Consider the following 13,773-nt stretch of genomic DNA (forward strand, 5'->3'; position numbering starts at 1 on the left):
ATTAAAAAGTTTACCCTTCAACAGAAACTTTTTTTTTATAAAAAAGTTTCTGTTGATTTCAATAAAATGTTCTGTTCTGTTGCTGTTCAATGGGTTCAACCGGACTTATGACTGAAAGTGCCAGCTACACAACCGTTGAAAAAAAGGACCCAAAAGTCATTGTGCGTGAATTGTGAATTCAGAATCATAGCTGATTTAAAGGGGAAGATTTCCGGTTTCAGGGTCAAATGTACTTTAAAATCTGACTGGTTTGAACCTGCTATGAAAAAACAAACTCCAAATACATTGCAAGCCCGATTGCAGCTTATAATTATTATGGTGCTAATCTTCTGTCAGATGTGGACATTGAGGAAATTTTAACTCTTTAATTATTTTCCTTTGTCATTTGCTGAGGATAAAACCAAATGATACTGTTGATATGTTATAAAATAGGCATTATTGAAGAATGAGAAAAACATCAATATCACAAATAATTCCAAACCTTTGAAATGTATTTTTTTTTTTTTTAGAAGTTAATGTTATGTGTGGAGTGTTATTCAAATAAATAATAAAAATAACAATTAAATTTACTTACATTTACTCATTTTTGTTGTTGAAAAGTGCAGCCTCAAGTGATTTCCTGGATAAAAACAAAATGAAAGAGGATTTTAGAATGTCAATAAATTACATTTTGTGCATTTATCACAAACAACTAACAATAGCCCTAACGCACCTGGTGCAAAATCAAAGCAGCCTGTGTTTAATGTGTCTTGTCAGTCTGTATATAAGGTGCAACCCGGGATGGGTGTGCTCATGTTTTTTATTTTTTTAAAGGGACTGCTTGATATGGGATAGATATGAGTTGGGTGTTTCCAGGAAACCAAGTAACATTGTTTTTCTGAGTTCCAGCTCTAAACATTAGATGATGGTACTTCCTGGACCATTTTTAAAGAGCGAGTGTAGGACCAGAGCGATGCCATTGATGAAACCGGTCTAACAACGCCATTATGGGCCAGATTTATCACAGCAAGGTTGCAGTTAGTTCAGTTATAGGCAGCTGAAATCACATGGTCACAATCTTAAAAGGAGCACATCGAATATCAATGTTTCAGGATTTTGTTTTTCATTATTATATGGATTTGATTTTTTTTTATCTCCAGTGTCTAACTGACATGCATTTTTAACTCCATCTTATTGTCTTAACAGACTGAAATAAGATTAATTAAATGTAATCTTTACAGAATATTACTCTGCGGTTGGAATAAGCAATTATTATTTTATGTTTCATGATGTTCATTGGATCATTTTTTTTACAATTTTTTTTATTACAGCAGATGATATTGTTTCCTTTAGTAAAATATGCAATAACACATAAATATTGCAGAAGTATATGAACACAGTTTGGAATTATACATTTTTAGTCACACTTAAGGCAACAATGGCATCAGTGACAGTATGATCTTATTGTACGGTATGTTAAAGCTTGCATCGGGTGTATAGCTAAAAAATGTTCAGTTATTTTCTATTGATGCGACCTTTCCATGTGATGTCAGATCAAGTGGCTCTGACTTGAACTTTTTGCATGTAAATGCATGTAAAAAAATATGAAAATCCAGTAAGACATCAAATGGTCACTGCTAAATTATAGCTGAGTATGATTAGTATAAAATAAACATGCATGTACAAGTATCACCAAAATTGATACATGCAACATACTGCTGCTTGTTGCATGTATTTATGTACCGGGAATCCCTGTAGAAAGCAAGGGCTTGGTGGAATGTCAACTGACTATGAGGAGAAAGTGAACTGAACCTTTCATCCATTGGTGTGTCATCCCTCAAATATGCATGCGATTATTTACAACCAAGTGGAACCTGCTCACAAGATGAAAACCCTTCTTTGGTATTTACGAAAACAATACAGACGGTAATTGTAGACACGCCTGTCCTGAAGCTTTCATAAAATTCATGTACAACAATGCATTCTTGCAGGACATTATGAAACTTGAACATCATAAAACTTGCATGTGACTGGCGATGGGCTCGGTGACATGCTTTTGACAACCAGTTGCTATACTTTTGTTTTTGTTTCAAGCAGCAGGTGTGCCCAAAGATATGTTCTCAAATGTTTCTTTTGTTGCAACTGATGTATCAACTCAGTGAAGTTTTAAAAGGTTTTAGCATAAATATAGATCCAAGATCCTGGATTTCTGCAGGTCCTGATTATAAGCGATTTCTGAATCATAAAACTCCCGCATGATCTGCACCGTTGTCTTTGTCAATTGATTTAATTTTAATTCCAGAATCAATGAGTTTTGAGGTCTTATCTAATTTAACATGAATCAGAGGCACCTAAAGTGATGTCATTACAATTTGTTGATCATGGACTTCCTGCATGTGGGTCAGAGGCTCATGTTAAACAAGGTTTTGTCGCCACCTGGTAGACAGGCCGTGTAAGTTTCTCTTTCTTTTCTATCTATCTATCTATCTATCTATAACATGAAAACTATTCAAATCAGCCAGTCATGCTTTCCTTCCTGTTTTTAACTATTTTAGAACTGTCTTTTTTATACACTTTTAGAGAACAATACAACTTGTCACCTATTTTGTTGTCAGTATATTTCTATATATATATGATATAAAGATTAGAAATATGTTCATATATATCCATATAAAAAGAAAACAAATCTCACATTAACAAATACTTCTAGGCTAAAACGTATTGTGAAGAGCTTCAGCCCATAAGCAGGACTGATCCAAGCAGAATGTGAGCTATGGGGAGCTTTAAAAACATTGCTCGTACCGCCAACTTTCAATGACACGTTTGCTTCCATGATGCAGACTGACACCCCGGCTCTGTGGCTGCACGGCTTCACCTCTGCTACTCTCTCTGGGGTGCCTGTGGCGTTCTCTATGCCAGGCTGCAATGTGCTGCATGTCATTAGCTCTCAGGCATAGTTTTGGCAAAAGCTGCAGGTATGAAGAATTGTGGGAAATTCAGCAGATGCCCCTCTCCTCCCTCCCCTCCTCATGTCTTTGGGAAGCTTCTTTAGTACGCTAAACATGTAGTCTGGAGCTCATAGGAGACGAGGTTGTTGAATCGGCAGCGGGATCAAATAACACGCGTATCTCATTTATCTTGTCTGGATTTCTACAGTACCGCTCTGAGATGTGATGGAAGAGCTTTTATCGGACTGAAACACATCCAAGGAGCACCAGTATAGGTTGAAGATGACTTTTTTTCTCTTGTGTTGACAGGTCTGATGCGAGGAGATCACAGGTTCCACAAATCATCTCATCAACAGCTGAGAAAACACGTGTCATACAGAAAATAGAAAACTATTTTGTTATCATTTTAATTTGAAATACAAGCAGTTCAAAAAAAATTACAGCGTTAATCAACTTTAAAAGTACATGAAGGGTGGTGGTGGTGGTGGTGGGGGGGGGGGGGGGGGGTAAGGGTAAGTGAGGAGGTGAAAGAGCAAGTGCTGTTAGAAAGGATGGGAGGGAGTGAGGGAGCATATGTGCAGGAGGGTTGGGGAGAGAGAGAGAGAGAAAGGGAGTGAGCGAGGGGAGAGGACAAGCGGATGGCTGCTGTGAAATCCGTTAACAGGGGAGCTCTGTGCATTTGTTCGACGCCTTGGCCGCTTGCCCAACTCGGTTCATTGTGATCGAGGCATGGTCGCCGACTCCCAGCAGCCCTCTCTGCCGCCTCGGCCGCCTCGCTCCCGGATCCAGCCCAGCCTCTACCGCTGACATGGAAGGACCCGTGAGTGCTTCGCTCTCCTTCCCCTCTCTCGTCATCCTCTCTCCGTCTGATATTGGGTTTCCTCTCTGCTGCTCTGTCATAGATTTGTGCTGTGGGTGTACGCAGCATTTCAGTTGTGCCCCCCCCCCCCCCCCCCCTGTTGTTGCTCCTGTAGGTGGCAGGAACGCTGGGTAGGGACGAAGCCCTTGGCAGCTCTCCTTGCAGGGCTCCTTCCTCTCTTATAACTTGCCTGTCTGGATATGGGTACCTACCTCTGTGTACTTTTTGTGTGTGTGTGTGTGTTTGGGTCCACGGTAGCCTCGCTACTACACAAGTCACAGAGCCGGTTACTGTACCCCCCCATCTTGGTTTGTGGAAGCCAGTGTTCACTTCAGGCTCAGCCACTGGCCTTGCGATTGAGTCAGCAGAGTGCCTCTCCTTTGCACCTATTCTGAGGGGCATGTCCTCATGGTCTGTTGTGTTTGGATACCCTGACAACTGCAAGCTGTGAAGCAGCTACTTTCCATCCTCCTGCCGCTCGGAGTGAGTTACAACTTTTCTCATGCGCAAGTGTGACTTGGCTGGTTTGACACATCTTCCTTCGAGGATGTGTAGTTTTTTTGTTGTTGTTGTTTTTTTTTACTTTAAGTGTGTGGATCTGAGGCTCAACTAAATAGTTCGACTACATCTCGTTGTGGGCGTAACACTGAAAGGACCAAGCTTGGAAGAATTTCTTGCAGCTCCAATGTGATTGTTCTCCTGCCATGAGTCATCATGTGCTCGTAATATGTCATATATGCAGCTTTGACTCTTGTCGTCGCCGCAGCGACAGCAGAGAATGGCTGACTCACTTCGTCATGTCGGCCTCTGTCGAGAAGCTTAGACCCCCCCCCCCCATCAAACAACTGCATGCATAGTCTCCCCTTGTCAGCTGAGAATAAAACAACAGCTGATGCTGTTAATGTTTGTCATTCATTGAGTATTGTCTGAGTTCTGTCGTTTCTGTCCTGAATGAAATGTTTGTGGAAAAAAAACAGCAGAGTAATACTTCACTCTGATCACGCTTCAAAGCCATGGCACAAATTTGAGTATCAAACTTCATGAATAAAGTTTTATTATTCACTGAATTCCACTCTGACTTTAATTCCTGCAACACATTCCAAAAAAGGTCGGGACAGGGGTCACATTATTTATGGTGACGGATTTATTTTAGGGACTGGAGATGGTTCCTTTGGCTCATGTGTTGAAATGGTTGTTCTTAAACTGCTGAATTTTGAACCTTGCCCTCATCCTTGCACGTGAACGACTAATGGTCCAATCAGGTGCTCGTCTATTGTGAGCATTCTACAAAGTCTTTTATTTTTATTGTTTCAACATATTTTGAAGTTTTGCTCTCTCATTTTTGCTTTTTTTGCTGTCCATTTCGTCTTTCATTTTTTTTGGAATCAGGATTGCATAGACATTTCTGGAGAGGGAACTTTAACTCACTGCAGGATAACGGCCGGCCAATATCTTTGAATTTCCAGTAACATAACCTTAATTTATCTGTTTGGATATATTTGTTAATACTCCTTCCAACTCATCCTCTGTCAGGTTTTCGATTTTCTTGAAAGGACCTGTTAACACACACTCGAGTTGTAGCCACTGTTCCATGAGAGCACACGGACTTTTTTGGGTATGGGGCCTCCTGTCATGTGAGGAGGCTTGCCCTGCTGACCAAGTTGGGATGTTTGGGATGCTCTGGATATGCATTCACCCTGTGAAACTGAGCTTTGTAATGAATGCTCCATCTGTGGTGAGTGTGAGGCTGTGGCAGTGCTGTGTGTTGTTGCAGCACATGTAGAGGTGTGGACAAAGGTGTCTACGGTACTTAAAATGTGATGTCTTTTTTTATCTTTTGTTTTTTTTCAAAGGTCATTTATCTCATGCATAGCAAGATTATTGTGTTGTGCACACGGAAATAGCAGGTGGGCATCGCCGTCTTGTATGCAAAATACATTTTCTATCAATTTCAAGTTTAAATAAATAAATATATAAAAAGGTGGAATAATAATACATTTGTTTCTTGAATCAGTTCAGTTCTGCAATATATATATAATATTTTTATGACAGCTTTCTACATGTCATCGGATGGTGGTCATAAAACAAATTGAGGCCTTAAAAAAATGCAGCTTGTAGGGTTAATTTGAAAAAGACTCGATAGTTTTATTCTGTTGATAAACTGATGTGTCTCCTCCCAGACTCCCGGTGACGTGATGCCCAAGAGGGATGATGAGAGGGACCTGGAGCTGGACAGGAAGATCGAGGCTCTCCGTAGAAAGAATAAAGCCCTTATGAAGCGGTACAAGGTAAGGAAAAGCACTTTGAGGAGGAGAAGCTTCTGTCAAGGCCATAAACTTGCTCACATGTCTGGATCTATGAACGCCTGCCTGTTCTTTCAGGCTTCCTAATAAGCTTGCTGTCTTTGTTGAGTTGCATTTAGGAGGTGGAGGAGGACAGGAGAAGGGCAGAAGAGGAGGGAATGGCACTGCAGAGCCGCAAAGGCAAAGCCGATGATCTCACCATCACAATTAGCAAGTCCAATAGCGTGAGTTTATAAATAACTGGTTCCCGACAGAAGTTGCAATTTGTTTCCGAGGAACATAAGCTACAAATGACTAGATGTTCTCGTCTGTGGTTTACAGGATAACCGTGTGGTTGTTACGAAGCTATTTAATAGTGTTTCAGCAGCTGGGAAAGGACAGCAGGACACCGAGTCTGAGGGAGGGGGTGAAGGCCCCCCACAGGGCACTGGTAGAGGTCAGAGGAAGCAGCTAATGGTCACCATGGCTGGCAAAAAGGTAACTGCAGTGGAATTCAATTTCTACTGGTGACAGGGAAATAAAGCTGCACCCACAGTTTTACTATAATAAATGAAAGAGTAACACAGAAACAGCCATTCCTCCAAATGCATGAGGATGCCTAGCTAAATGCAATGTCTAGTAAGCTAATAATAATAATGATGAATAAAGAACACAGAAATAAGAAGGAAGGGTAATTATTGTGCACTGCCCAACATCATAACGTTTATCCAGAAGGTCTGCACGCTAAAATACTCCGCAGGTTCATTATGCTCTTGCGTAACTTGGAACTGATAAAGACTCTTATTCTATGAGGATCTGTTGCTCCAGGGTAAAAGAGTGGTGAGTGAAAGGCCAGAGAGGAGGCCGGGCTCTGCAGATGTGAAGAGCGCGACAGATGACGGACAGGTGGAGGTCGTGGAGTCGGCCGCCGGGGGGGCGAAGCAGCCGCCTCACGTGACCCAGAGAGACACAACAGCACAGGTCTGGATGAGAACACGTCAGTGATCGCATGCTCGCAGCGTTCACCCTCTGCTCAAGCTCTTGCTGACTCTTTGTTCACTCTCTTGTGCTGCACCAACGTGTTTTACATAGATGTCAGACATGTCTGCCGGACACACCCATCCAGTGATGGAGAACAATGGCTAGTGGACAGGGGGCGGGCTGAGGCTGTGACTGACTGGTGTGGAATTAACAAGGGGGGGGGGGCTGCTAATAGAGCTGCTGGCTGAGTTGACTGTGGGTCTCAGATCTTTAACCCAGATAGGCAAAGACACGGCCCTGCGATGAACTGGCGGCTTGTCCGGGGTGTACCCCGCCTCTCGCCCGTCGACTGCTGGGATAGGCTCTCCAGCACGGCCCGCGACCCGGTAACGGACAAAAGTGGTCAAGGAGATGAATGAATGAAGCTGAAGAGACACGTGCACATGCAATGTCCGCCGCTAGGCTTTAACTGACGTTAAATCCCTGCGTATGCAGACACTCCTAAACAGCTGCTCTCCCTCAGTCTGACACACACACACACACACACACACACACACACACTGCTCAATTAGAAAGTCTGCACAGCACAGACAGCTGATCCTCCCCAGTGTAAACACAGACACTGCCTGCCTGCCTCTGATTGGCTAATACATTCAGTACCCATCTGTGCTAATGTAAATCTATGGGCTGAAGCTAGCCTTTATTCCTGGCCTGTTTTATCTCCTTTATTCATCACGTGGACTGAATCAGTCCTTGAAGAATCACAAGACCAGACTAGTTTGGAATCACAAGACAGAAATATACAGAGGAGAGGAAAACAACAGAGGGAGACATCAGGAGATGCAGCCCTCATTTCTAATTTCTGGAACCTTAAGCAGTCTGGCTCCCCTCCTCTTGTTTTCCTTATTCCCACCACCCTGAAAGGGCTGATTTGATCTAATTAGCATTCAACTGCCTTCTCGCTTTTGAAAAGGTTCATTATGCTGATAAAGAGGATCGACGAGGGAGAGGAGGAGGAGGAAGAAGAAAAAGGGAGCTGGGCACTCAGTGGTCTTTTGTGTTTGCCTTTGAGCCAGACTGCATTCGGGTGTGAGTAGGAGAGTGTGTGTGGGTGTCATTATCTGTAGGTGTATCAGACCACTCTGTCCTGCATCCCCCCCCCCTGCTCAGTTACTACAAGTATCGCTGCTCACAGCGTCGTGACTCATCCGCTGTGTTCAGTGGTGCATGCTGAGCCGGAGTCGCAGCACGTCAAGAAACTCACAATTTGCTACACTTGCACTGACATAAGTGCCATTTTCCAAAGCACTGGGGCTGAAAACCTGCAGAGAGCTGCCTGCTCTGATGACCTCATTCCACCATGCGTGCCAAATTAAGGTGCAGCACCAAAGATCCACTTGGGGGCAGTGCTGGCCTTTTAATCACAATGCGCCTTGTCTTTGGCAGCAGTTATCTCACTCTTTACAACTGCATTTTAATTTCCTGGCATGGAGTTTATTATTTTATTTTTTTTATATATATGCATGTCTTTTATTTCTTTCTCAGGTTAAACAAGGCCAGAAGCACACCGAGGAGCATCACAGGCTTTCGGAGCCATGTCAGGTACCACAATCACACACCTCCATGCAGACAAAGAGTATCCATGCTGTCTCTGGATGTGAGAGAACTCACAGCTTTATCTTCGGTGATAAGAACAATGCGTGGCTTCATTATGACCGTCCAACTACACAAACACACAAAAACAGGGAAATGCAAATATGCCCTCTAGGACAATCACAAATGCTCACACACAGACAGGTGCGACTCGTTGCCATGCCCACACCCCCCCCTTCCTCGCAACCTTGTATTTTCTCGTCCCCCATCTGCCTCCTGCTGGCTCTCGGGTTGACGTTGCTGGAGTAGCTCAGAGCTGTCTTCCAGATCAGACGGGTGATAAACAGGCTAACCAGGGAGGCAGAAGGGAAACAGGCTTCAAAGCCCCGCTGACTGCACCACATGACAAGTGATGCTGTTCATGCCTTTCCTGTCTTCCTGTCCAACATCATGTCTAGTTTTTCGTTGTTGTTGTTGTTGTTGGTTGAGAATCTTTGGTTTGTTGCCGTTTCAGTCCTTAAATATACTAAAAGTATCTTCTGGCTTAAACTAGTACACATGTGTAGGGTGAGAGGAAAGAGTTCAGCAGCGTCATTATTCTCATTGCTGGTAATTGATCTTTAACCAATCTGAACCTGAAGGCAAACTCTGAGCCAAAGTCCTGCTAAAGCCTTAGTGTAAATTTAGAACTTAAATCTGAAGTGTACTCTGCATGCATTGTACTGTAGTGATGAACTATATACTAAAAATAATACATGAGTGTAGGACACTGTAAATAAAATTGTAAACAGCAGAGCATCATGGGAAGGTAGAAGAAAGGTATTGGGATGTAACTTTTAAATTGAAACGGGCACAAACTATATGTTCAGAGGAATTAACTTGTTAACCCATGCTTGACTAAATGTAATAAAATATTTGCTGTGTGGGGGCTCTAACAGTATTGGCTTGTTTATTTATTTAGCATATTTTCTCATTGTTTGGCACATTTGAGTATTTTTTATGTAATTTGTTTGAGGTTTTTATCTGTTTAAATTTAAAAGATTGCTTCTCATACTCTGACTTTCCTACGAGGGCCTGCTTTGAATTTAGACCTACAGAACATTTCTGTAAATAATCCCTTTTCTTTAAGTGCAGTAAAGATACAATATAATGCAAGTACAGGTCATCATAGTGCAGTAGCAGTATTACAGAAACATTATTTTATATACCACTAAATAATCACAATGTAGATTCAATCACAGGTAACATACTGTAAATATACAGGAATTTACTGCCAAAAACCGAGAGGAGTTTCTTCTAAATTTGCAAGAATGAAGTCATGCACAGTAAAAAAAATAAATTCAATGAGTATACTGTAATTAGAAATACTTATTAGAAAAGTAACTAAATTTACAAGTGAAGCTGCCGCCGGTTAATGGCAGTAAGATGACAGTGAAATGTTTTACTGTCTTGGCCTCTGACAACCTCCCTCTGAGTCTGCTCGGAGGCGAGACATTGAAAAGGGCTAATTAGCGGGGCGGTTGGGGTGGCAGCAGAACACGGCCTGTTGGAACATGTGAGAAGAGCCCTTCCCTTGAGGGGGGGGGGGGGGGGATGAAAAACAGAGGGATGAGTGCAGATGCCATGTCCTCTGAAAACTGAACACAGGAAAGCAACATGTTTACTCGGCTGTCATTAGTCCTCGCCCGAGGGCAAGCGCCACAGAACAGCATGTGCAGTTGAAGCCTGCCTCCCTTTATGATCAGAAATCTGAAACCATCGTCTTTCGCTGTCTTTCCGTTTAACGCAGGAAGTGGTTTTAGTCCCTGTTTGCTGAAAGCACTTTGTAGCATCACCTTGTGGCCTTGCATCCCTGTTAAAGAGCCGCATCAGATCTCAGCTTGGTATTAACAACGGCAAGCAATTCTTCCAGCTCTCATCACAGTCATCAATAAATAGGTTAAAGGGGGGGCACAGAGGAAATGGACCTAATTGCATTGATTGTATAAGCTGCACCTTTCCTGGAATATGGCCTCAAAGAATTTACCAGTGTTGCCTTGCAGACTTAATGGTAGGAGCTGCTTGCAGCTGCATTTCGAAGCCCTTCATGCTTTGGCCGATGCTTGTAAAAACTGCAATAGAATAACCTGCACGGTTGTAAATACGTGACTCCTGTTTAGTATGAGACAGGAGACTGACTGTCCTCGTTCTTTTGCGTCTGCTAAGGAGCTTGAGACGCCGCATGCCGGTACTGACCTCAACATCCCCACATTGAGAGAGGAGCAGGAGGAGTATCTGAGGTGGAAGAAAGAGCGCGAGCAGATCGACCGTGAAAGAGTGGCGCGCCACAAAAACGCCAGGGGCCAGTGGACACGGGCGTGGGACATGGACAAAACTGACACCATGTAAGACGGATGTGCACTTTGTCTTCTTCAGGCACTTCATGTGCTGATTTAATTTGTTGCAGCTGCGTTTTTCTTCCACCTTTCATCTTAAGATTGTGTGTGTGTCCTGCTTTACAGAATAAATCCCCCCCGAGTCGCAGGATGCGGTCAAGTAGTGACATCATCAAATATTCAGGATCCATGCCCATTCTATGTTTAGCAGCGGCGATGACTGTGTGTTTTCTCGCATGTTTAGGACTCTGCAGTGTTTCCTGTGGCACAGAGGCTGACCGTGCTGCAGGGTAGATTAAGGGAGCATCCAAATGTAGCGGGACAAGGGATGAGAAGCTATTCTTAGCTTAGGATAAGGAATGGAATGCTTTCCCTTATTTGGCGACGCTTCAGCAAGGCCCACACAGTAAGAACAGAAGAGGAAATGCGTTTCTGATTCAACAATGTAGAGGGGTTAGACTCGTTGAGCAAAGCGTCACCCTGATGTTAAAGATTTTCTAAATTAAGGCCTGTACAACAAAAGACGACTATCCCAGATTGATGTGGGTACGACGAACGTGTTTCCATCCCACTTGAACTAAACGCGATTAATTATTTTGCTGTATGGCCGAGGCAATGTTTGCGTTAGTTTGTTCTTCTTCCTAAATTAAAGCTTTTTTATTTAGGTTTTCAGAAAAATCTCTCCCGGACAGAGACTGGGGCCCTTCCAGCAGAGGTGAGATATTCACTCAGTCCAAACTGGGAACAGGAGCAAGAAGATCTTTCACAACAAAATAAGAAGGCTTTAGAGTTACCGCAGTGCCCCTGATTTATTACCTCGGTTTCTGTTGCAGGTGGAAGAAATGCTAGAAAAGGACAGTCCAGGACAGGTCATGAATCAGGAGGCACCAAACACAATTATATTTCTTATTTAATAGGTTATTATAAAAATATTGTTGTGGGATTTTAAGTGAGGGGAGCTTTTTGTGATTTAACGTGAAAGTGTTCTTCTGCCGCAGGCCATGATAAAAGAAGCAAAGTCAAGGGAGCTAAAAATGTGCAAGTGATGAGCAGCAAAGCTAAAGGCATAGATCGTCTGACCGGGAGAGCCAGGAGGTGAGTCGGACGACCTCTACTTAGAGCAGGGCTCCCAGCAACCTGACGTTAAAGAGGACTCCGCCCTTCAGATGGGACTCAGCTGCGTATCTAAAGGGAATGTGGGAATCCCTATTATTGCCCTGCACTCTGCCCTAATGTGCCCAATCCCCTGGATGTCCGGAGTCTTGATGCAGATGCTGTGGCAGTTGTCCAACTATCCCACCAGGCCTCATTCACGTCTCATCCATTCATTTCTGTCCCCTGGCTTTTCCTCTGGAGTGAGGACACTTTTTCCGACAACATTGCTCACCATCGCAGAAAGTCACAATTGCACAGATGGGAACTGACGCCGAGTTGCCAAGCTTATTTATTATAAGTCACGGTTGATGTAACTTAAGCAGCTGTTGTTTTCTCACTCTCTCCCTTCAATAAACGTAAGGATACAATAATATTTCCAGATCCTCCAAATAAATATCCTGAAATAAAATGGATGGATGTGTTGTAGATAGATGGAGGAATAGATATCAGAATGTCTTGTGTTACAAAATCTCCTTATTTTATAGGTGGGAAGGAAATGAAGGAGAGAACCAAAAGGTGAGACATGAGGCCTGCTTAAATATGAATCTGATTGAACAGACTGGTTGCAGCCCTGTTCAATCAGATCATCACATCAATAGAACCTTTTTTTTTTTTTTTGAAGATCCATTTATGGTATTTGTGCTGACTCCGGATTTATTTTGTTGCATGCTATAACTTACACATAAAAAATACAAATCTGGACCGGCTCCAATATTAAAGAGTAAAAACACTCGACTGGATCTCTTCTCTCATTCCAGACTTCTGACACAACATTAGAGGAATTCTTGGAGGAACTTGACGCCCTCACAGGTGAAGCAGAGGATCGGAAAGATCAGGACTCAGCTCCTGTCTCAGCTGCGAACCTGAGGGAAGACTCTCCCCCCCAGGAGGCGGCGGAGACCTCCTCCCCTCGGAGTTCAGACAAGAAAGTACGCTTCTCAGATGAACTCGTCCGTGTGGCTCACGCCAGGCAAAACGCAGGCCCTCAGGTCTCTGAGAGTTCAGAGGCAAGAAGTCCAGGCGGAAAAAAAACTTCTTCACCTAAAAAAAAACAAGGGCCACAGCAGCCTCTTGAAAGTGCCAAGGAAGATCAGGGAGGGCCCCCCCCTGCTCCTCTTCTAAGTGAATGTACTAGAACAGACAGCAACGTCCCCACAGATCCCAGCTCCTGCTCCCCTGACAGAGCCTGCGGGGCTCTGCAGGAGAGAGCAGTCCAGCCTGCAGAGCTCGCCAAGTGCGACACCAGCAACAAAAACACAGGTATGCAATAGGTTCAATGCCCCTCATCTTTTCCTGGAGGCAGAGCGGGATGGCGCACGCATAAGCTAATGTTGATTTTTTTTTTTCCTTCAAAGAGGAACTAATAGACTCCGAGCTGTCTTTCCTGAGCCTGGAGTCAGGAGAAACACGCCCAACACACTCTCCACCCGCAGCGACGAGGTCAGTGGAAGTGACGGGAAGAGGGACGGGTGAATCAATAGGTGTTTAAATGGACCCACGGTTAGGAAAGCGAATGGATGAAGAGTTGGTTGAGGAGTGAGAGGCAGGCAATACAGTATATCTGCACTGCAGCTGCATACTATCCAATTCCAGGTGAAGTG

General features: G+C 43.6%; 1 protein-coding gene across 1 annotated transcript; it reads left to right on the forward strand.

Moving 5' to 3' along the window:
- The first annotated feature begins 5,981 nt into the window (after positions 1–5,981).
- Positions 5,982–13,443, forward strand: LOC137908027 (coiled-coil domain-containing protein 9B). The gene is made up of 11 exons (XM_068752386.1): positions 5,982–6,074; positions 6,209–6,313; positions 6,411–6,566; positions 6,897–7,049; positions 8,595–8,651; positions 10,848–11,026; positions 11,683–11,732; positions 11,851–11,886; positions 12,016–12,112; positions 12,658–12,688; positions 12,931–13,443. Exons 1-11 carry the CDS (start codon positions 5,982–5,984, stop codon positions 13,441–13,443), a joined length of 1,470 nt encoding a protein of 489 aa, XP_068608487.1.
- Positions 13,444–13,773: the final 330 nt, after the last annotated feature.

The sequence above is a fragment of the Brachionichthys hirsutus genome, chromosome 18 (genome assembly GCF_040956055.1).
Source record: "Brachionichthys hirsutus isolate HB-005 chromosome 18, CSIRO-AGI_Bhir_v1, whole genome shotgun sequence".
Taxonomy (NCBI): domain Eukaryota; kingdom Metazoa; phylum Chordata; class Actinopteri; order Lophiiformes; family Brachionichthyidae; genus Brachionichthys; species Brachionichthys hirsutus.

Bases quoted from the DNA above. Each gene is read 5' to 3' on its own strand.
- LOC137908027 (XM_068752386.1), top strand. From the start codon at position 5,982: ATGCCCAAGAGGGATGATGAGAGGGACCTGGAGCTGGACAGGAAGATC. The intron at 6,567-6,896 runs GTAACTGCAGTG...CTGTTGCTCCAG, and splicing joins TCACCATGGCTGGCAAAAAG to GGTAAAAGAGTGGTGAGTGA. The intron at 11,887-12,015 runs GTCATGAATCAG...CTTCTGCCGCAG, and splicing joins AAAAGGACAGTCCAGGACAG to GCCATGATAAAAGAAGCAAA.